A 23,945-nucleotide genomic window follows, 5' to 3' on the forward strand; every position below is an offset into this window, starting at 1 on the left:
TTTACATAAATTATCCCATCAGGTTATCTTGGGTAAAAAAGGGGAGAACCATTTTCAAGATTTATAACATACAGTTCAGGATGGAGGTCCACATGCACTTAAAAGACCATCATTAAAAAAAACATGCTCATCAGTACTTGGTACATACTAAGTGTTCAATAAATTAGCTACTACTAGTACTACATATGTAATAAAATTTTAATAAAATGTAATAAACATTTAGGTAAAGTCCAAACTCAAGAAAAAAAAAAGACCACCATTTAATTGGCACTTTTATCTCTGATACAAATTTATCATTCAAAAATGATTATGAATCTTATTTTTCTAATTGTCAAATTTAAATGCCTAATGTCCATTATTTGCTTTTTTACAGATATTTTAAGGTAAAAAAGGCTTGAAATAAGCGTATCTGCTTAGATTTTCAAAATTTAATTTTTATAGCTAAATTTATATCTAGGGCTTTTAATGTAGATTTTACTAGGACCAATAAAATAACTTTGGTTCCTAAACCTAAGTTTTCTTCTTCACCTGAGCCAAAATTAAAATCTACATTACCCACTTCATTTCCCATCTCCGGCTGATTACATGGCTCTTCTAGCCCATGTGATACAACAGGCAGTGTAAATTAGACCAGCAGTTCCCAAATTTTAGCACAGATCCAAAATCACTTGGAAGGCTTGTGAAAAGAGACTACTGAGATGCCCCCGTAGGAGTTTCTGACTCAGTAGGTCTGGGTGGGGCCTGAGATTTTGCATTTCTAACCCTTTCTCAGGTGGTACTGAGGCTGCCCGTCCAAGGAACACACCCTGAGTAGCACTGAAATAGGCCATGAGATCAGATTCTTCAAAACTCTGATCAATGAAGAAAATGTATTTTATACTCCACTTACTGAGCATGCGCCAGGTACTATGCTGAGTGCTGTACCTACTCTTCCACACAGGCAATCTGAACCCCATTTTATAGATGAGGGATCAGATGCCAAGGATCTTCGTTGAGGACGCACAGCCAAAAAAGTGACAAAACAAAGGTTTGAATTCAGGACTGTCTGACTCCAAAGCCCAGGCCCTGAACCACTCTACGTAGGGACCTGTTAGTGAGAGAGTTCCCAGGAAGCTAAAACTGACTTACCAGTGCAGGACCTCTGGTCAGGCATTAGTGCGAATCCTGGCTGACAGCTACATTCATAGCTACCTTCAGAGTTTGTGCAGAAGGTCTCACAGCCACCGTTCATTATGCTGCATTCATCGATGTCTAAGAAAAAGGAAAATAATATCACCTTCCTCTGTGTTTGTGATGATGGCACATGTTTGCAGTTTCCAGGTATGCATGGGTCAAATAAAACAAAACAAAATACAAAATTATAAGAGCATCCCAGGGCAACTGCAAGTCACTGCATTGTTTGGTTCCTTCAACAAATATTAACTACACACCTACTATGTGCTACAGATGAGAATCTAACAGTGAATGAGATGGACACTCTGCCTGCCTTCATAATATTTACACTGCAGTTGGGGAGTTAGATGAACACAACATATGGTGTACCACACACAATGCAGGAGAAGTGCTGGGCGCTAGAACATATCTCAGTGACAACAGTGGGCACGTGGGTGAAATTCTGTGGGTCACAGATTCCGTTACAAACTTGACATTCAGTTTGGCTGAGGTTCCAATCCTTCTCAAGGACCTGAGCTGGAGTTCTGAGTTGTCCTGGGCCATGCTTCAGAAGAATTTGGGCTGATTTATGATTCTGGGTAGAAACCATGTGAGACTTGGCAGTTCCACATGGGGTATACCTCAAACCAGGCAAAAACTGGCTGTTTCTACAAAGTTTCACTTTGCCTCTAAAGCCATGGGGCTTTCTGTGCCGCTCTTCCCAGCACAACTAAACCTCCTAAGGGCCAGCCACAAAGCAAAACGCTTGTCCCACAAAACCTCATTTTAAGGACTGCCAGACTTGGCCTCTATTGCACTGTAAGCTATAAACATGCTATGGTCTTCTTCCCAATAATTATTCTTTGGAATCTTTGAGCTGCTCCAAACCACCTAAGGGTGGAGATCACACCCTAAGCTTTCTGTCTTCCTCCCGGCACTCACCAGGCTGTGTTTATTTCAGGCGGTCCTTAGTAATCACTGGCTGATGTGCCTGGGTGTGCATAGGCAGAAACAGAGCGTGTGCTACCGTTCACTAGTCAAAGCAGCATGGGTCAAATTATACTTGCTAGAGCTAAAACACTGTACAGGCTTCACTGAATTGGTTCTTTAAACAGATGGGGGAGGTGAGATCTAAAGATCATGAGCCACCATGAGAAGACCTTTCCTTCCAGGAAAACAGGAAAGAAAAAAAAAGTAACTGGCGATGGAAGCAACTCAGAGAACATTGCATGAGTGCTTTCGAAAGAGACTAAAGAAAATAAATAACATACCATACAGAACTTACCAACACAAAACAGCCTGTCGGGGGTGGAGTGGTAGCCGGGGTTGCAGGCACACTGGTACTTCCCTATGAGGTTCACGCAGCGGCCGTGGGGGCAGAGGTGCGCACTCAGTTCACATTCGTTGATGTCTGTATAGAAGATGAGAATACCAAGCACCCAGCCGTAAGCCTCTGGCTCTGGCAGGGCTGTGGGCCAAATAACTGCCAGCAGGTAAGTGGTCTTCCTCCTTACCTATACATGCTGAGATGTTGGCGGACAGCTGATGGCCAGGAGGACATTCACAGCGGTAACTTCCCTCAGTGTTTAGGCACACGCCTCCTCGGCACAGCAGAGGATCTCTCTGACACTCGTCAATATCTGCAAAGTGGAAATGACCCCTGTTGAAGCTGTGGGTGGTGGTCCTGCCAGGGCCCCACGACCAAGCCAGTGCACTCATTGCCCAGTTGCCGGGAGTTCTGGCTGCTAATGGCTCACAGGTTTCCTTCTTGGAGAACCGCTATCCATCTCACTCAGAAACGCCTGGGAGGTGAGAAATTACACCCCGCTCCCATGCTGGGGGCTGCCCATGGCCAATAACTGCTTGAACTGACGTGGGAGTATAGAATCTCAGCCTCCTGGCCTCGGGGTGGGACAGCTCTCGGGTACTAGTCACACTCCAAGACCCCTGTGGGATCAGGTTAAAGCTAAAGTCCAGTGGAACAATTTGCTTCTCTTCTTCCCCTGCCCTAAGCTGCTTCCCTCACTTCTTTACAGGTGGTTCCTCCTAAGAGCACTCCCTCAAAAAATACCCCCATCTCAGTCCCGTTGCTAGGGAACCTGATCTAATGAAACTATCTTAATCAATCTCCTTTTCTAAAAATGATGAACAGAAACCCTAGGATGTGACCCCTAATAATAGCTTATGTTTGAATTGTTCTCTCTTCCCTGGGGTGTCTATTCCAGGTGTTAAACTCACTTCTCAGGGACCCATACCTGGTGTCTGAGGCCACCCGCTGCCCCAGAGCACGAATTCCCTCCTTCCTTCCACATGTCAGTCTCTCTCTGCCACAGTCCAATGCCTGACTCACTGGTCAGGAGACCAGCGCACTGGGGGAGCAGGAAGAACCGACATAGGCGATGAGTCACCAAAGCTTCTTGGAACGTTTCTTCCCTGGGCTGATCAAATGGTCACGCACTCACCCATGCAGTTCTTCATCATCATGAATCCACTTTCATAGCCTTCATCGCACTTGCACTCAAAGTCCCCGGGGGTGTTCACGCACTGGCCTCGGCCACAGAGGTCGGGAGATATGCGGCATTCATCGATGTCTGCACAAAAGCAGCAAGTGGCAGCAGATGAGCCTCAGGATAGCTTTACTTCTTGTGGCAACATGTTTAAGACCAAGAGTTCCAAAGGGTATCCCTCCAGGGTGAGCCCCTTCACTGACCTGTGCAGTTCCTTTCTTCAGAATCCAGAGCAAAGCCACTGTCACACCTGCACTTGAAGCTGCCGATGGTGTTTCTGCACTTGCCATGGGTGCAGAGGCTGGGAATCATTTTGCACTCATTGATGTCTTCAAGGAAAATGAAATGTGGGAAAAGTCCATAAGTGACCAATTAGGAGATCTCAACACCCCATTTCAAACCCAGGAAGTTAGAGGGTCTTGGTCATACTTACTCATTTGAAAAAATGTGTGATGATCCATGAGAAATAGGACTTTGTAAACAGATCTAAACTTTTAAACTTGTACATTTTAGAAGGTATTATTGAAGAAGTAAAGAGTGGGTTTATTTGGACTTCTAAAAGCCCAGCACACACCAAACGCTGAACTATTTGCTGAATGAAAGAATAAGAAATTCTAAACCACTAGTGTCTATATGTAAGGCATGTGGAAGATTTTCAAATATATTGTCCTACAGCAAGCAATTGAGTATGTGGTGGAATGAGATATTCACTTATGCTTTCTGATGCTTTTTTTTTTAAATACCTAAAAATAAGAATTTCAAAGGAGATGCCATTTATAATTTTAATTCTTTACAAACGATGTATACTATTTAAAACATGTTTTCAAATAATGTGTACTAATTTAAAATATTTTCTCAATTAATATGAAGTTTGCATTAATATAATTAATGTGTACAAGAGTTTCTTGGAGACTACATATGTAACATGTAATTTGAGTAATCTGAGTTTCCCCTTTTAGGGGCCTTTGTAAAGCAAGACCTAGAGCTCAAGAAATACAAGTTCATTTCTACCTAATGTCATGAGATACAGAATTGGCAGATTAGATCTCAAGAACATCTAGTCCTTCTGCAGTAATGGATTGCCACAGCTTTTGCAAGCAAATCATCCAAGTTCCTTTGAATTTACTTGAGAGACATTTCAGAGGGCCGTCTAGAAACTGTCTCTTTAGACAGTACAATTTTAATCCCAGGACTTCTTGAACCAAATGCTCAGTAGAAAAAAAGTCTACACTTTTTAATATAAGGATAATTAAGTGATATTTATATACTCATTTCCCATTTTTAGAAATCCATCTAGTTATGAAGTATAATAAGTAGGTCCAGACACCATGGGCAACCGACACAAAACTCTATACTGAGAACATAAGCTGGGCCTCCCTGAATAATCGGAATTCTGAGAAACCAATTATGATTTTTCCATATGCTGAAGTAAACAAGGTCTGTATCATTGTGCATAAGAAGTTAACTCAATTTTGGAATTAGATTAAATCTGTAACTTCCTTTTTTTTTTACATGGGTTTTATATTATAGCATAAGAAAATAAAATTTGAAATATAAGTCACTGGAGTGTTTGCCACAGGAATGAATTTTGCTGTATTTGGACAAAGAGGACCTGTCACTGGGTTTCTCACACTGTTATCTATAGCCAGGTGGACCACAGTGACTTGAATGCTTCAAATCAGCAGATAAAGGTTACCTCTAGGGCTTTAGTAGATGGCATAAACATCTCCCAAGAAGATTTTTCTTGTGTTTATGCTTAGCTTTAGGATAGTATTAAAATCTGTTTAATGCTTAATGGGAGAGGCAAGTGACTCAGGAAGTCCTGAGGTGCAGAAAAAGAAAATCCATGACAGAGTGAACATTTTGCCTTATAAAATTCAGAAATCAGAGAAGGCACGCTGAAATGATCCAGGGATGACCGCACCGATGACATTCACTGTAATTCTGTCAGTAGAACACTGTGGTCCTGAAAACGCATCCTGTTGACCTACAAGAAGAGCAATCAACCAGTGAAACCGCTGTACCTTTGAAGAAAGGCTTTCCATTTGTAATTTCTTTGGTGGCGAATCCGGGTCCTCTGGGACAGAGCTCCTCGTACTCAGGTGTGCTCCTCAGGGGACACTCCTCGCACTCTTCGGTCCCCCAGGCTGCCCCGACGGAGCAGCAACAGGCGTCCATGCGGTGGCGGCCAACCACGGGCAAGGTGCACTCCTCATCCTCGTACCCCAGGAAACAGGTTTCCAGGCGGATATCTGCCAGAGGGGACGAACGGAGGGGAGCTGAGGAGAGCTACTCTGTTTTCACTGTCACAAACTGCCAACGTCCTGTTAGGCCAAGTGCAGGACACATGACGATTTACGACAAACTTATTGACTGAAATTAAGTTTTTTTTCCTCAAAGGAACCTAGGCTTGGTGGTGGGTTTTCCTTCTTAATAAAGACTCTTAGCTGGCAGCTCTTATTTATGTGCACCTCTTCTTGCGGCAAGGATCCTTTGAACTCTAGGTATTTTCTGATAATTCTACATAAGGGGCAGTGTTCAAAGAAATCCTGCAATGCTCTTTTGGGAGATGTTTTCTCCCTGTACAGACCATGCCTATTACAAGTGCATGCACTCCATGATGTCTTGACATCTCCTCTCTAGCTGAAAGCCAACTGCAGTCTCTATTGTTGGAGAACATCTCAGCTACCACCAGCACCTTTTTCTCAGATCCACTTCATTTTTGGAGAGGTGGAATAGTAAACTCTGAAATGAGGACTGCCCTACTTGTGATTAAAGAGGAAAAACAGCAAAGAAAAGCCATCCACTCCTCTTCTCAAGTATTTCTTTCACCTCAACATGTGCTTTTGTGCACATTCTTCTGGATACTTGTGGGAGTGTGAGCTTCCTTTAATGTTAGAAAGTTACTGAAGCCTGAGCAACTTCACATCCAGGTGGCCTCTATTAATTAAGATGGTTAATTTCAAAATGAATCCTAAACTAAACACTGAAGCATGTTTCAACTGAAGAACCTGGAAAAGTGTTCTCATTACATGCTGATACCTCATAAACAAAGAAGCTAAGACTCAGAATAGGATTAACTGACATCCATAGTTATGAAAAGACACTAGCCTCTGAATTCCAGCTTTTCTACTCTGTATTGCCTACATTATAAACCACAAAGTTTTATATTTAAAGGCTGATTAATCCTAATTCATAAAGGATGCAAATCCCTTAACTGCATGCTGCTCTTTCAACCACCTACAGTGGCCCTTCACTAAAGATGCTCTTCAGAGTGGTTTCCGATACACAATATGGCTGAGCATCCCTTCCAGAGTCATGGACTCTGAAACCAGTGATCCAAAGGACATATTCCTGGCAATCAGAAGCCATAGTAGTAACACCAGAATAAGCCTAAGACCCCGCAAGCATGACTGTGGGATCTCAAATCTGCTGCTACTATGAGTCCACAGGGCAGCTTTCTAAGAATTCAGGGTTTGGTGTCCAGTCTCTTCCACATCATTGTCACTTGGGTTCTAGCAGTTGTCATGGAGAATCTCATCATGGCTGATATTGACAACAGCCTTCGTTCCCTCAGGTTCACTCCTCAGGCTGTTACACTCTTCACTCCTGATATCCACAAGAGTTTCCTGCAAAGACCTGTCCTTCTGGCTTACAGCAGCCCTGCCTAGCAGGCTAAGGCTACAGTTTCCAATTAAGCCAAAGTGTTCTTACCAATCACCTAGAAATCTCTGTCCATGGCCATGGGAGGCAGATTTAAGAGCTCTAGAATAATAACTGTGATGGATAACAATAAAGAACTAAAGTTCCTCTTCACTGACATGTTCTCTACTCTTTTTATAAAGAATTAATAAAGAGCTGAGTCAGGAAGTCTATTTGTCAAGGAAACCACAATGCATCCTAATAGAAATGCTGAATTTGGGATGTGTGTGTGTCTGTACTTGGAACCAAATATTCAGCTCTATCTTGTTAACTGAGTTGTTAATAATCGTTAAGAAATATTCATTAGAAAAGTAATGAACAGTATTTACCTAGGCAAATCCTCCCTGTGGCATCCAAAGTCATCCCACTGGGACACTGACACTTAAATGATCCCTTAGAGTTAACACATAAGCCATTTTTGCATACTCCTGGGAACACTTCACATTCATCTATATCTATGAAGGAAAAAAAAAGCATGAAGTTAATATATCTGTATAATATTCTACTTCATTCCATTCATGGAGTCATATTATTACCACAACTGAAAAGATCATTTAAACCTGATAAGTTTACAAACTAGTTTGCCTCCAAACAATTCATGTAGAATTTCTGGGATGTTTGAAAGGCAACCAGACTGAGCCCACCTATTACCAAAGATATAACAGTTTCTCCATCAGTCTCAGGGAGTAATTTTTGAGTTGTAAAGACACTGAGCTGGTGGGAGTTCTTAGGGACAGGTCTGGGTACTATAGACATCTCAGGTAAGGCTCCCAGGGGCCGTACAATTAGCTTTATGAGACCAGAGGGCTGCAAGTGAGTAGAGAAAGAGAAGCCTGGTCTTTCAAACTAGCAAAGAAGAAGTAGCTTGAAGATGAGCATAGAAAAAAATCCATCATCGAGGAATATGTGGGGCCAGTCAAAAGAGTCTCCTTTGACAAGTACTGAGACATCCCAGGAAAGTGTGTATCTAGTTCTAACTCAGCAATGGTCTCAGGCTGTTCTGTCAAAGCCTTGGTGGTCAAGGTGGGTCAAAGCCCCAGCTTGAGTTGGGGAGCAGTGGAAGATGCTCATGTTCATTCATTCATCATTCATTGCATCTGTCTCAAATGTACTAGTCCTTCCCAGTTTGCTTAATGGAGAGCATTATGTTCTCTGCACATTTTTTTGGAAAAATATTCACCATCAAGTTAACCCAAAGAAAGGCACTTACTTGCAAATGCCAAAAAAGGGGAGCGTTAGTCAAGAAACACACACACTGTGTCTCTATTTAGAAGAAATAACTTTCCAAGCCAGGGATGTTGAAAAAAATATTCTAAATCTTTCCTCATAAGAGAAATAAATTGGGAGGGGGAAATTTACCTTCTTTGGGTTGTTTTGTTTTGTTTTGTTCTGGCCACTTGTGTACCAAAATGTGCTGCTGAGGTCAGATAAGTTATTAACAGTGGGTCTGGACCAGAGAGAGGCCAAAGGATTCAGTCATCATTTGGAAAACAAGACCTTGGGTGGGGGATGTAGTGTTCCTCTTTATTTTAGCTGAGAAAAAAAGTTCATTTCATTCCACATATGGGACTAATTGCTGTTTTAAAAATTTTTCAGCTGCTGTGTCATGTCAGGTTGTGTTAGTCACCCTGACCTATGTCTATCTGGGACTCCATGTGAAAAAAATCACAGGAAACTGGAGAGAATCCATGTTGACTTTCAAAAATGAGGCAATAGAGTGTGTCCTTCTCATCATCTGTGACCATGAGACAAACAAACAACAACAACAACAACAAAAAACCAGGACAAACCAAGAAAAATGCAAATTTTATAGCCTCATCAAAAACTTCCTTTTCTGTCTTCCTCATAGATAGTAGTTTGAAATTGTAGTCACTCAAAACTATGGTCAGCCTAAAGCATTTTCAGCCACCCTGCCCTTTGGCCACAGTGATCTGACGCTGGCAATAGCATAAATGCTTGTGAAACTCACGTCTGTTATGTTCGGCAGTTCTCATTATTTTTTTTTCTCCTGCTGCACATTTCTCACTGGGAAGTTATATGACAGCTTTATCCAGTCCAAGTTAACATAAGCATTCTTCATGCACACAGAAATTTATGATTTATAAATAATCATAAATACCTTCACACTGTGTCCCTTTAATTCTTGAATAGCCTTTACCACATATGGGATCTGCACCAAAAAACAAACAAAAATCAAAAAACAAATTTGAGATAACAATATCCAGACATTGTATGACATGATATAAGAAACACAAAAGAGGACCTTTAACATGAAATCGATTTTATTGCTATGAATAAGTCTGAGACGACAAAGTGTCTCTGAGATTGCATAGGTGAAGGAGAAGAATGAAATGTCTCCTTGAATAAAGCTCAATTCATCTGAGATATCCTAAAAGACCCAAAGGTACTCTAAAGATCAAACTAAGGTGATGACTGAGAAGGAAATTGACTCGATTTCTCTCTTGCTATTAGCTCTAAAATATGAATCACACTATACGATTACTGTAACATGAATGTGGAAAACAAAGTCTAGAACTGGAAGATCTCATGCCCTGCAGCATTCACACTATATAAATGCACACATTTATATATCTAAACATTAAATCAGCAAGGCTCTCAAACCTCAGCTTTGCAACAACTTTAGTTTAGTGATGAACAGTGGTGCCTTTACATCACTCATTTTGCGGGGAAGAAAATCTGTGCCTGTAAAAAGTTCAGGACCCCTAATCATGAGGTTCCTGAGAGAGCCAATAGGAATTCCTGATCTAGGAAAGCGACTCCAGATAACTACATTACAGTGCGGTGATGGAAAACAATAAATTAACCAAATCACATAAAATTATTGTCTTTGACACTTCTCTTAGTTTCCTATTCAGCCACATGTTTCATTGAGGTCATCAGAATGAAATCTTCTAAAATTCCCGTGTGAACCTAAATGAACAAAGTTCTCGGCTTCCCCTTTCTGAGCAAAGTGCCCAGTGGGCACAGGAGCTGCAGCACCTGCTTCTCTTACCAACTTGGCATGGGGTGCACGGACTCCCCCAGGCAGCACCAAGGGACGAACAACACTGGGACTTTAACGTGGCTCCATTGATGTTGATCTCACATCGTCCATCAATGACAGTCTGCCAACAAGTGCCCTTGATGGTTTCTGCAGGGGCAAGGGGGTGATGATATTTAATAGACAATAGAATCTATATCAAAAATTCAAACATGTGCATTGGAATTACAGCAAGAAGAGCATCAAGAAACAAGGAATAATGATCATTTAAAACTTTGTTCTTCCATACTGAAACCCTTCTGCAATAAAAGCAGACATTAAATACAGCAGCACTGATAAACATAGGAAAATCATTCTCAGAAAGACAAATACCTATGCAGATGGTTTTTGTTGGATCCAAAGTACTTTCGGAAGAACATTCACAAATAAAAGAGCCTGCGCTGTTCTTGCAGACTCCATTAATGCAAGGACTTGATTCACATTCATCGATGTCTGAAACAAAAACAGGTCTACATTACTGCTAAAAACTAGTCTTGGGCACAAATGAATATTTAAACTTTGGTCTCATTTGCTACCACATATTCTTCATTAGATAGTAAAGCTCACCTAGATAGATTTTTTTTTCTAGGCCAGATGGAATGCCAAAAATAATAACTGAGCACATCTCTATGTTCAGCACATGGCTGAATCTTTTTATTCAGAAAATCTGGAGCAAATGTTAGTGTGATTTCTGAATTACTAACTCAAATAGCACATATCTAATATTTTCTTCATCTATTAAATGATGGCAAATAAAATGCCAATTGTAGGGCTTCCCTGGTGGCGCAGTGGTTGGGAGTCCGCCTGCCGATGCAGGGGACACGGGTTCGTGCCCCGGTCCGGGAAGACCCCACATGCCGCTGAGCGGCTGGGCCCGTGAGCCACGGCCGCTGAGCCTACGCGTCCGGAGCCTGTGCTCCACAACGGGAGAGGCCACAACAGTGAGAGGCCCGCATACCGAAAAAAAAAAAAAAAAAAAAAAGCCAGTTGTAGGCAAATACAAAGTGAATACTTTTAAATGGCATTTGAATGCAAAATAAATGGAAAATAAAATACCAACTGCAGGTGAGTACCATCAGTAGCTTACAAAGTGCATATAGGAGTGTCATTTAGGATCACAGAATCTCAACGAAGTGACACAACTGTCTAAAATAGAAGTGACTCTAATTTACCTTCGTGGTTTTCCAGTGGCATTCCAAAAGGCAGCAAAGTACATGGTATAAGAACAAAAATACATCTTACCTTCACAAGTTTTTAGGTCAGGTTTGTATATAAATCCCTTGGGACAGGTACAGACAAAACTTCCAGGTGTATTTCTACACTGTCCATTGTCACAGAGTAGACTATTCAATACACATTCATTAATATCTGGAAAACCAAAAAACATAAACTTTTAAAGGATCCCATCCTTTGCATGCAATTTATTTGCATTTTTAGGCTAAGTTTTTAAGGTCATATGATATGATTAAATCAAGGAAAGAAGTAAAACTCCTCTACCATTGATCTTTGCTGAAATTACCTATTTTAGGAAAATAGGGGCTTGAGCTGATAATCTATACTAGGTGTCTACAAAGTCTAAAGTCAGCAGACACTATTCTCTTCTTTCTTTAGCAGGAAGAAAACCTAGATTTGCTGGAAATCATTAATATTTATATAATTGTTTCACTGTGCCAGAATTAAAAGGACTAATCCTATTGTTTTAAGGAACTAAATAAATATTTAGAGAGTATGGTCCATTTTTGATAAGTATTAGTTCCAGGATGGGTGTCTCTTCTTTAGAATTATTTAAGTGGTCTCCAGTTATGTTTATAAAGTATGAAGCAATCTGTAGCATTTATAATTGTCATGAGGAATTTAGACTAGAGATTCAGAGAGCTGAGGAAAATTCCTTGCTTTCAGCTGAATAATAGGCAAGTCTGATGCAAAGCCAAACTTTGGATATGTATTACTTAGATAATTTAGCAAATTAAACAGTTTGTTATACCTCTCTGAGCTAAAGTACATCACTCAGCCCACAAAATAGACTACATATTCACAAGAGACGTTTTATACATTGAGAGATTCTGCTTAGATTACCATTTGACAAGCTAGTAGCCCTTACATAAAGGATACACAAATTCAGCACTGGAGAGCTGCATGGGTTCACAGCAGTAAATATACTTAAATCAGCAACTAACAGTTGTTCCTTGGTATCTGCAGGGGATTGGTTCCAGGACACCCTCTGCACCAGGTTACCAAAAGTCTGTGGATGCTCAAGTCCCTTATATAAAATGGCATAGTACTGGCATATAACCTATGCACATCCTCCCATATACTTTAAATCATCTCTAGATTACTTATAATACCTAACACAATGTAAATGCTATGTAAATAGTTGCTGGTGTATGGCAAATTCAAGTTTTGCTTTTGGGAACTTTCTGGAATTTTTTTTCAAATATTTTCAATCTGAGGTTACGTGAATGCAAAACTCGCATATATGGAGGGCTGTGTTTACAAAGTTCTTAAAACATGGGAAAATCAAGTATAAAGTTATGTATTGTCTGAGCAAATAGCATGCTGAGAATTCTGTCAAAATTATATAAGGAATGCTAATACTTCCCAAAAAGGTCAATATTGCAATTCTTAAACTTTGATGATGTCAGAAGAATCTGGAACTTTAATTTGAGGAATTGAAGATTAAGATATAAAGATATGAGATATAAAAATCTTAATATAAGATTTTATATTAAGATATAAAATAGCCAGTCCCTGGAACTCTGTGGGAAGTGGCTGGAGCAGATCTTTGATTCCTAGCTTCACACCTCTGAACATAATCTGAAATATGAGCATACTTCTGACCTGATGATAATGGGTCCAACTGTGGAGTAGACACTAAAGCACTGAAGGAAGAATCCCTTCTGCCTCCCAAACTCTCCCTTTTGCATGATTTTTGGATGAAGCTAAAACATCTCTGTGCCTTTCTGGCCTGCCCAAATAAATAATGATTTTTCATGTCTGCCAATGTAGAGAGGCTCCTACAGGAAAATGAAATAGTAAAACTTTTTTTTGAGTTGAGTCTAGTTTGAAAGTACCATGTATGCTCATATAACAACTGTACCCCCCAAAAAGGGGCCCTAAAATTAAGGGTGTGAGAGAGAAAGAAATCATTTCTCAAAATTCAACTGTAGACCATAAAGAAGGAAGGGCCAGGTTTAGGCCACCAATAAAAGTTAGGGAGGGAAAAAGAAACCTGCAGTCGAAAGAAGAGGGTTTTGTGATAAGCCTGTGGGGCTCCCCATGACCTGCTTCTATCCTCCATTTTTTTAGGTACTTGCTTATCCTGAAACTCAGGTGAAAGCTGATTTAAATGGGGGGGAGAGAAGATACTTTGATTTACTGTGAGTTCTTTTTATGTGAGTACAAATGCCACATAGTTAGAAGGAAAGCAGGTGAAAATGCTCAGAGTAAGATTTCTGCTGTTTTGAAAATAACTGCTTTATCTACTTTGCGCATAATGACAATTAGCAGAGCCCTAATAACAAAGGCATCTAGTAGAGGCAGCACTTAGCTTCAACCTGCGCAATTAGAGAACTGCACGCTGTATGAGAGGGAGAGTTGCCATGTTCCATCCTTTACATAGTTAAACAAAAGATATAAATGGTCAGGGTTCAGCTATGCTGACACCCAAAGTGTAGAGCATCTATTTGTCCAGTCCTTTAAGTTACTCAAGAGCAGTTTCCCTCAAGCAACAAAAGAAGGAATGCATGATGCATGAAATGTCTTAGAAAACAGGTGAAACGTCTTACCAACACAATTTTTCCCAGATGAATCCACTTCATATCCTGAATTGCAAATACATTTGTAGGTCCCACGGAGATTTTCACAAATTCCATTTGGGCAAATATCAGGATCTAATGCACATTCATTTATATCTACACCACAAAAAAAGTTCAAAATCATTAACATTCTAAAGTAAACAGCAAATGAACTATCAAAAAATAACATTACAATAACTGTAAAGACCTTAGGACCTCATGAAAATAAAGTTTCTCCTTGATGAGAAAGTTGATCCCTTTTTCTCACTACAAGATATTCTGACTCAAGTCTTCCTTCCACCAGTCCCTGAGAGGAACTTGGCATGTGAGCTAGAACTACAAGATTACCAATCCTTAATCAAGAGAACTCCTGGACTTCTTGTCCAAACATCAAGGTGGAAAGGTTGATCAAATACAGAGCCCAGGTTCCTACAACTGGTCTCCCTGCCATCAGCCTTGTCCTCCTTCAATCTACATTCTATACCGCCACCAGACTTAACAGCCTAAAAACAAGGTGACTGTGTCATTCTCATGGTTCAGGCTTTCGTAGGTTCGACAGTATTCTCAAGATTAAATTAAAATATGAACTCTTTATTCACTTTAAGTCTCTTACTCTGCCATAAACACATAATGCCCTCTTCACTCTGTGTGGGGAATGTCTGGAGCAAACCTACACATTGGTCCGAAGCTTGCTCAACCACCACCTGCTCTGGAAAAGCCTCTGCTACTCTGTCCAGATGAGGCTGGGTCCTCCTCTTCAGTTTGCTCACAGCCTGAGGAGAGCTCTAATAGTCAAGGTTGATGCCAAGTGACAGTCAGTGAGTGGCTAGTCTCAAATCTTGTTGCCCGACTCTTCTATAAATCAAGGTTGACCTTTTTTTTTTTTTCCTTATCCAGGTCCCTATCACAACTTATTTATTCCCCACTAACTCCTTATTCATTATACATTTCCTTACTTCTCCTCTTTTCTCCTCCAGATATCCACCTTGCCCTTTCTTTATCCACACATAATAATGAAATCAATCAAGAGAATGAACTGACAATCAATTCAGTCTATTTTTTCTCAGAACTCTCTTGAATCAAATCATTTAGTTTTTTATTAATAAAGTAATCCCTTCCTCTTTCTTGTCACCTATTTTTACACTTGTTCCAATTCTCCCCTTTAATTTCTTTTATGGCACCAGTATTTCTCTCCTTTTAACTTCTACACTTAAACATTTCATTTTCTTCCAACTCAGTTAATTGCTATTACCACCTGCTAGAAAACACAAGATGGCTCCCTACTGCCACCTGAGAATGACTGAGCACTTGACCATTAAGAAAGTGTTCAAAATGTGCATAGGTTCAATTGAGCTCGTAACCCTGAATTGTACTTGATAGTGGTAGATCCAAAGGAGGGCCAGGCTGCCCCTTCTCATGAACGAGCCACCACGGTCACTGTATCTTGTTCACATCAGTGACCCTGGGAGAGTACCCAACCCTTCAGTAATGAGTGCCACACCCACACCCAGCAATCCCAGGACCCGCTATGCCATAGCTGTTCTGTCACTGGGGGCTTCTAAGTGTCCCAGGTAGATTACGCAGTGATGGCCGGAGATGGGGTCGGACCAGACTGGGGTAAAGGGACCAAGTGGAAACCCACAGGAGGGCCCAGTGCTGCCTCTGCACGTGCTTAGTAAATTTCAAAACAAGTCCTAAGTCCTTACCACTGCCTGCTGACGTCATTCCTGGCCCACTGCTGCAGAGCGCCTGATATTCCGCTGCAATAAATTAACAGATAGTAAATGATTCCCTTGTTTGCAGAACAGGTCGATCCTGCCCTTGGCTTTGCACACATCATTTCCTCCAAAGTGAGTGGAACTGAAATAAAGTGGTAACGGAAAAGGAGGCATCTCCTAGGGGAGTCACACCAGGCTCCTGTTTTAAAGGCTCCGCAATCACCGTGGAAAACGACTTATAAGGATATACGCGAGTTCCAGCAACTCCTTGTGCAAGCACTTTCGGAAAAGGTGTTTTTCCTATGGCTTGATTTTTTTCACCAGGGAACACTTTACACTTACAGTGAAATGTGCCTGTTAAAATGTGGTTTCTTAACTGTTAATAAAACTCTCTCTCACCATCTTGGAAATAAATTCTTTTCTTAGTTCGAGGTATTTTTTTCAGTACAATCAAGTTCTTAACATTTTCTCATTTCTCTCTGCAAATTCTCTAGCCTCCCCTCACAAGAAAAAACACTGTACCTACACTTGCATTTATGTGTATTTTTAAAGTTAATATTTATCAGGATGCCAGATTCATTCTATTATATAAATCCATAGGAAATGTATTGCATAATGTTAAAACTGGATCTTACTGAAGAAATGGAGGTATATAGAATATGTTCCCAAATTTGTGATGGAATCAGATTTCTAAAATTGTATACTATATAATTGAAGTATTATTGCAAACATGTATTTAATTGTTAGATTATATATAAAATGACTGGGTGAAGCAGTCATCCAGAATAAAGCTTTCTTTCTTTAACTGGCATTCCCCCATTTTAAAGACTTTTAAAGTCTTCCACTTAACTTTCTCTAACTTCTCATAATACATTTTAATTTCTGTCTGATTTCAAATAGTATCATTTTCAAAATGGCAAATGTTTAAAAATTGTGAGTTCGTCTTCAATAGATAGTATCTAGGCCAGAAATGAACTAACTGAATCCTAGATGTAAATCAACCAATCAGAGCTACATGTTTTCAATATTAGGACTTATTCTATTTTAGGACATTAGAAGTTAACTGCCAAGCTACCTTAAAATTACGTTCAAATGTTGACAGTCTATTGCTTTCATTTCAATAAACTATTTTTGCCTTACAAACAGAAATAATTTACGACTGGAGAGGATCTTCTGGATTACCTAAGGCAGTTCATTTTGTAGATGAAAAAAAATGAAGATCCCTTTTCCATATTATATTCTATTTTATAATTGTTTACTAATGTAAGCCATCTCAAATCCTTTTGAAATTAGGTGAGAAAAATTCCTAAATAAACAAAACCCCACAAAAAACGGAACCTCCAATTAAGTAATTTGTCTGCCTGTGGTTGAGGAGCAGAATTCTGACTCCCTGACCAGTTTTCTTTTCGCTATGCCATGTCACTCAAATTGAGAAAAACACTTTTTCCCTAGAGTTGAATAAAATCATTTAGGAAAAGCACACCTAAACCAGCATGAAGGATTTGAACAGAATTCACAAATGGCCTTTTGGAAAAAAGTTGGAAACATTCAGGTAATCTGAAAATTATTTACTTTTACACTCTGTAGAATTCTGCTTCTATAATAGTTCCTACACAATGTAAACACTGTGAAGCTACTTTAGAAAACAAGGCACGTTGCACATACCCTAAAGAGCATGACTATTACTGAGGTGGAGGAGTTCAGATGGGAGGCATGAATGTGCTGCCTAATTCAAGTGATGGCTGGGCCTGTGAGGAACGTCTGAGCAGAGGCTGAGCAGCCCCTGCCAAGACCCCAGCAAGGTACATGATGCACCTGGAGAGCAGACGCAATCTTTCCCCGTGACTTCCACAAATGCAAAGACTGCAGATGGTGGCGGAAGGCTGGGAGTACTAGGGCATCCCCATGACACCACATACCTGAATTCTGTGAAGGACACGGTTGGCAAGGTTCCCCAAAAGCATACTCGGTGCTGGCACAACAGCACTCAGATTTGGTAACAGCACCAAACAAAGGTTTGACACACTGGCCTCTCTTGTATCCACCGTAGCATGTGCTCCGCATGTGTGTGTCTACACAGGAAGAAGTATCTGTCATCATACTGTCGCTTCAAACAGATGGTCACCCCCCAGGTCAAAGTTGAAGCTGGTTTTATTTAGCCATTGTCCCTGTTCTAACTCACAGAGAATGCCTCTGGTATTAGGTCCCAATAGAAAACAAAACGAAACAAATCATTCAGCATTCAGCTTCCAAGCACTGGAAACCAATTACTAGACTCTTTTGGTTCTCTAGGGACGATTATGGTTTACCCAACTGTGAGGTCCTTAAGGGCTAGAATTATACTTCACTCATTTTTTTCTTCCCCAGGAGTGTACAGAGAAGGCACTTAATAAATGTTGAATGAATGATGGATGACCATTCAATCTCACCTTATGATAAATAAGATCTTTATTAGAAATACAGACCACCTCAAAATAAACATGCAATTATTGAATATCTGAATTAGATGTACTTGCAAAAAGGAGGATGTTTAATCTGTAAAAGATTCATTTATACAAATCTGCAGATATTGGTCTAACTAAGCAGTATCATCTTTACCACCAGGAAGGGATTTCCAGCTATGTCCAATCCTCTCCCAATTCAGAGGGTCTACCGACTACCTTTCTTAAAAATAATTTGGAAAAACTTTGTATCTATTTATCAACAAATCTCACACTTCTTATAAAGCCACATAAAACTATTATCATATAAGTTTCTTACTTATCCATATCCTCCTTTGCATTCTATACCTCCCTTGGAACATTTAATTCCCTAGATGAAAATGAAATGTTCACCATGAGATAATGGGCATATACAGGTCAATTTCAAAGACCATTATCAACAAAGGAGGCTTGGAGAAAATTGAGGACAGCTAGGTGATTAGGAAAGACAAGGGAGAAGGAGAGGTGGGGATTCCCTTGGTTTTCATTTATCTCAGCTTGTCTTTCTATCCCTTAAACTAATATCCATGTCATACAAGAAAAGAACTGACCCTGTTGGTTTGTTGCCCCACAAATATTAATTGTGTCATATCTGCTACAGTCAAGTACATTTATTATTGGCGGATTTTATTGACTGACAGAGGGTGGATCTCTATCGTACATCTAGTTACGGCTTTAACCTTACCAACACACACACGCCCATCCAGACCCACGGCCAGTCCAGGAAAGCATTCACATCGGTAGGAGCCGTCAGTGTTGACACAACGCCCGTTCATGCAGATCCCAGGTGTTTCACACTCGTTAATATCTGTGGTGGGGAAATGCACTTATTAAAAATAAAGTGACTTCACACAACATTTTAAAGAAATTATACTCCAATAAAGATGTTAAAAAAAAGAGAAAATAAATAAAGTGACTTTATCTAAAGCCATAACATATTTACAGTTCTAAGACTTGAAAATGGGGAAGGTTTACAAAAATATGCAGCGTCAACAATAAAAGCTCAGTGAGATGCATTTCATTTTCCTTTGAGAGAAGAGGAACAAAAATTGAGAGAGATAAACTGTCTGAGTTTATTTCTTTTCCATAGAAAGCTATTTCAATAACATTCTCCTGAGTTTTTTTTTTTTTTTTTTTTTATCCAACATAAGAATCACAAAGGCAAAAACCGAATTGGAAGAAGAAGGAAAGTGACAGCTAAAAGACAAAGGGTCTTGTGTAATGTTTCACATGGCAGTTTTTCCAGGACTGTCAGAAATCTAGCTTGATAATAAACTACATCTTTGGCCTGGGCAGGAAGCTTCTCCTTTTGGCATCCAACACCCAGACTGGTGTCCATTCCAGTATCACTCACGCCTTAACTCTCTGGGAACATTAGAATGGCATGAGGAGACACAGAACTAAAGCCTGGATGGAACACCATAAAAAAGGAACAGAAAATGAATATAGATGATTTTGATGACAATTCCTAGCCAACAACAGCACTGTAAGCAATTGGAACCCATCAAAGAAAAATCTCTCTTAAGCATTAGAAATATTTTATAGTATCGTATGTGTATCCTTAGGGAGGTCTGGTAAAAGATTTTATTGGGCACATACTAATAATAGCAGATATTTTTCCCCCTGAACATGGTACCAAACATGTTCTATTTCCAACATGGAAATAGAAATGGTACCAAAACTGTGTTTTGGAAAACATATAACACTTAGAAACAAGTCATTTTATAACAACTCCTTTTATAATATACAACTGGTGTAGGTGAATATTTCCTTTCTTCTGACCTTAAAAAGGCAAATTGAGACTGAAACACCTCTGTGTTTTACATAGCTTGTGTTATCTGGCACAAGATATCTTCAGATGGTCCAAGATTCCGTGTACAGATTGTATTTTAAAACAGCAGTTATATTTAAATACGTGAACGCAAACTGGTTCAGTCATTCAGGTCACCTTTTTGTTCAAATTGAGATCTACCGTAATACAGTGGTGACTACAGCCTGAAACGTAATCCACAGGCTTTTTACTTGGGACAGCGATGGAACATAGATCCAGAGGGCATTGCTCAAAGTGAGTGGCCTCCACCTTCAGAGAGTGATCAGGAAGACCAGGCTGTTCATCAGATTAGTTAACTGTAGCGATTAAATTAGCATCGTTCATTCAGCTTTGAAGAGTCACATCTTTGTGGGATCAGAGCCAAGTGTTCAGCACTAAGAGCAAATCTTATCCCATGATATCAAGAGAAAAATGATGGAAAAGAAATTCAGCATACAAGAATTTTTTTTCTTTTTTCTTCCTTTATCTTTACTACAAGTGTGTGTATTCCATCTTCTCTATACATCAGAATAAAGACGACACAGGTAAGAATATGGAGCATTTCCCCCCTCTCTTTCTCTCTAGCTCTGATTCTTAAGCCAGAATGTTAAAGTCAGAGAAGACTTTTAATCATCAGGCACTTTCAAATGACTGGAACAATCCATTCATCAATAAGATACTAGGTTCACTGATTGCAAACAGTTGCAAAACCAAGCTTCACCTATGAGGTCATAATATCTTCTGAAATAGTTACAACAGCATTATCTATTGGCCACCCTTAAGGGTCTGTGGCCTGGGTCACTGGCAGCCTATAGGTACTGAAAGTGAATCTTAGCATGCTCTGTGCATAGGTAAGAGAGAGGAGTGTGTGTTCTCAGAAAAGTTCTGTTCACAAAGGGACTTTCACATTTCCTTCTGTTATTTTGTTTGGAAGCCTAGTTCCAAATATTCTAGCAATCATTCCCTTTCCCTTTCTTTTTCACTTGTACAGCACTTAATCTGCACAATTTGGTGCTTTGTTGTATGCTGTCTTAATATTTCCATGCGTTAATCTCGTGTCCCCAACTATAAGATCCTCCCGACACATAGCTCAAAAGCAATTTCCTACTTCAAATTTGAAAAAAAAACCACAAAACTTTCTCTTGCTGTGAAGGCAGATTTCCACGATATTAAGAGCTGTTGATGTGAAGGTCATAGAGAATGTAGGTAAACAACCAAGGGCTAGAAGCTCTTTTAAGCCTAGAGAAAATACACATCATGCTGAAGACTTAATACAAGGACTTAATACAAGGGCACCCAGAGAAGAGGCACCACAGGACTTTTTCTTGCCTTCTCCATCTTGAATAGTCTGATGCTCTCTCTACCTTCTACATCTGAAACTATGGTTTTGAATGTCATATTTTAGCAGAATCCCTGGATCTATTTTGATTATGAGCTTCCCTGAGAAGTCTGGCTGCAGCTCAGATCTTGGACACAAGGGCAATAATTACTCATCCTTGACCGCATTAGGCAGAGACACTAAGCACAAATTTAACTTCTTCTCCTGATAACTCCAGTTATCTCCTGATAACTCTTCTCAGGACCCCAATTTTCAACAGCACAAATAAAAATCTTCATTTTGCTTCACTACTTGGAGCAATAAGATTATTTCAAAAGTTACAAAGCTAAATAATGGCTCCTGGTTCCTTTATTTCTTCTGCTTAATCCTGTTTCCCTTTTTTTGCTTCTGTGACTTGATAAAGCTTAAATAAATTGTGCTTCTTAAGGTGTCTGGAGGGAATTATGAAGAAGAGATTACTGCTATAAGAGTCTACAATATTTTGTCCAGGTGAAGATGTAAGAGGTGGCAAATGACAGCCATCAAGAAGCCAACTGTCATTATTCCTCAACTGTAAGGAAGAGGCAGAGCTCAGCATATTTAAAAAGCTGCTCACAGCTGTTGGTAGTCCAAATGGTAGACCAGCTTCTCATTCATTTGCTATGGAGCCTATCAGGCTCCTTTGAGAAGACACCAAACACCCTTTCTGAAGTAAGAACAGCCTTCTGGGCATAAATCGTAGCTCTCTGGATGGCTGGACTTAAGAAGGAGTTCCAGTCAGGTTTCTTAGTCCAGAGTTAGGGGTACTTTAAATAGGGAGAATCAATAAGGAAAGGTGGTAACTCTAAGCAATGTAGAGAGGAGAAAAAAACGGGTGAAGAATATGATTTAGAGTTTTATAGCACAAACCTTTACAATAACGCCCATCTGATGCCAGCTGAAATCCAGGTTTGCAAATACATTTAAAACTGCCATCTTCATTGATACACATTCCATTAAGGCACATATTTCTTATGCTGCATTCATCCATATCTGAAAAATACAAAAGATATATTTTCTTATGGCCAGATGAGTAAGCTTACAAAGGAAGCCAATCTGGATCAATATAATTCTGTTTCGTCACATTTCTTTACTTTTTGTTATTATTGTCTAAGGTTAATTTCATCCAAATTATAGCTTACAAAGAGAAGAGTGGCCATATGAAATATGTATCTCAAGTTCTCAATTTTTGACATGTGCATGCAAACTATAGGGCTAAATTTATTTTAGGACATGTGTGTATATATATACATATATATTTACACAAGCATATATGTATATATGTAATATGTATTCGCACGGATATGTGTATACACATGTATATGTATTAGACTCATAATATATATCTATGAAATTTCATATAAATATATTTTTTCATATAAATATATACATGAAATTTAACTCAATAAAAGCTACCAAGGCTCTTTTTAGGAACAGCAGTTTACAAACTGAAAGGTGTGTTAACAGCCTGATGGTTATATTTACAGATCCACATTACTTTTAATATACTGAAAATAAAAACAAAATCGAAACTAAGAATGATGAAATGTGAAATGTATTTAGGCTACTTTTTGATTCTTTAAAAAGTAGAAACCAGAGAACTGCTTGTAATTTGAAGCAATTTTAAATAGGGATAGGAAAAATGTATTTTTAAAATGCAAGACTTGACTATAGAGTACAGCCATGACAGCTAACCTTTAGGATCCCTTGAGCATACAGATATTTCTTTAAATTCATCAGTATGCTATTTTATTTAATATTACAGCTGTCTTAGGAGGCACTTGCTCTTCTAGACAGTGTGTTTTCACTTACAGGCTTTAGTCAGACCGAAGTAATTTATGATTTTTTCTTTTTTAAACAAGACTCTATCCCAACTGAGAATTTTGGCATTAAGTCTTTGAATTGAATCACTGAGATAATATTCTGCCAAAAATGTTTCTAAGAACAATTTTGAAATTCCTTTAATGTATGAATAGATTCTTGGGATCTTTCCCGAAGACATTGGGAAAGATGATAAGGAGCATTCTTCATTTTTTGCTAAAGGTCTAAGAAATGGAAACTCATCAATAATTGTCACATTTTCAGTTTAGGGGAGAAAAGGCAAAATGAAACAGCCCAATTCAAAGTGAGGTGATTAATTCAAGAGGCAATATAAAGGGCTGACTCTCCTCAACATTTCTCTCAAATTTTACATTTTCAGATACTCATTAGTAATATTTCATTACTACATAGACACTTTAAACAAAAGGATTATAAGTGACTGAAGAATATATGAGATTAGGTGTGTCCTATTTTTTTAATGTACAAATTCTGATTGTATAAAATTTGGAAGTAATGATTTATACTACAAAAGTTTCATCACCAGGAATATTTAAATAGCAAGTT

The 23,945-nt window shown here is 39.3% G+C and overlaps 1 protein-coding gene across 2 annotated transcripts in view; it reads right to left on the bottom strand.

Annotated features, from left to right (window-relative positions):
• The window catches only part of FBN1 (fibrillin 1), a 256,582-nt gene that overhangs the window by 87,183 nt on the left and 145,454 nt on the right, over positions 1 to 23,945 (bottom strand). For both annotated transcript variants that reach the window (XM_059058585.2, XM_067029215.1), the window contains exons 15-30: positions 22,431 to 22,553; positions 19,079 to 19,201; positions 17,833 to 17,985; positions 15,902 to 15,955; positions 14,187 to 14,312; positions 11,644 to 11,769; positions 10,735 to 10,854; positions 10,375 to 10,512; positions 9,481 to 9,531; positions 7,691 to 7,816; positions 5,684 to 5,911; positions 3,863 to 3,988; positions 3,615 to 3,743; positions 2,667 to 2,792; positions 2,438 to 2,563; positions 1,129 to 1,251 (exon numbers count right to left, since the gene is read on the bottom strand). In XM_059058585.2, the coding sequence (XP_058914568.2) occupies positions 1,129 to 1,251; positions 2,438 to 2,563; positions 2,667 to 2,792; positions 3,615 to 3,743; positions 3,863 to 3,988; positions 5,684 to 5,911; positions 7,691 to 7,816; positions 9,481 to 9,531; positions 10,375 to 10,512; positions 10,735 to 10,854; positions 11,644 to 11,769; positions 14,187 to 14,312; positions 15,902 to 15,955; positions 17,833 to 17,985; positions 19,079 to 19,201; positions 22,431 to 22,553 (1,998 nt within the window). The remainder of the gene's footprint in view (positions 1 to 1,128; positions 1,252 to 2,437; positions 2,564 to 2,666; positions 2,793 to 3,614; positions 3,744 to 3,862; positions 3,989 to 5,683; positions 5,912 to 7,690; positions 7,817 to 9,480; positions 9,532 to 10,374; positions 10,513 to 10,734; positions 10,855 to 11,643; positions 11,770 to 14,186; positions 14,313 to 15,901; positions 15,956 to 17,832; positions 17,986 to 19,078; positions 19,202 to 22,430; positions 22,554 to 23,945) is intronic.

Source organism: Kogia breviceps, chromosome 3, assembly GCF_026419965.1.
Source record: "Kogia breviceps isolate mKogBre1 chromosome 3, mKogBre1 haplotype 1, whole genome shotgun sequence".
Classification (NCBI taxonomy): Eukaryota; Metazoa; Chordata; class Mammalia; order Artiodactyla; family Physeteridae; genus Kogia; species Kogia breviceps.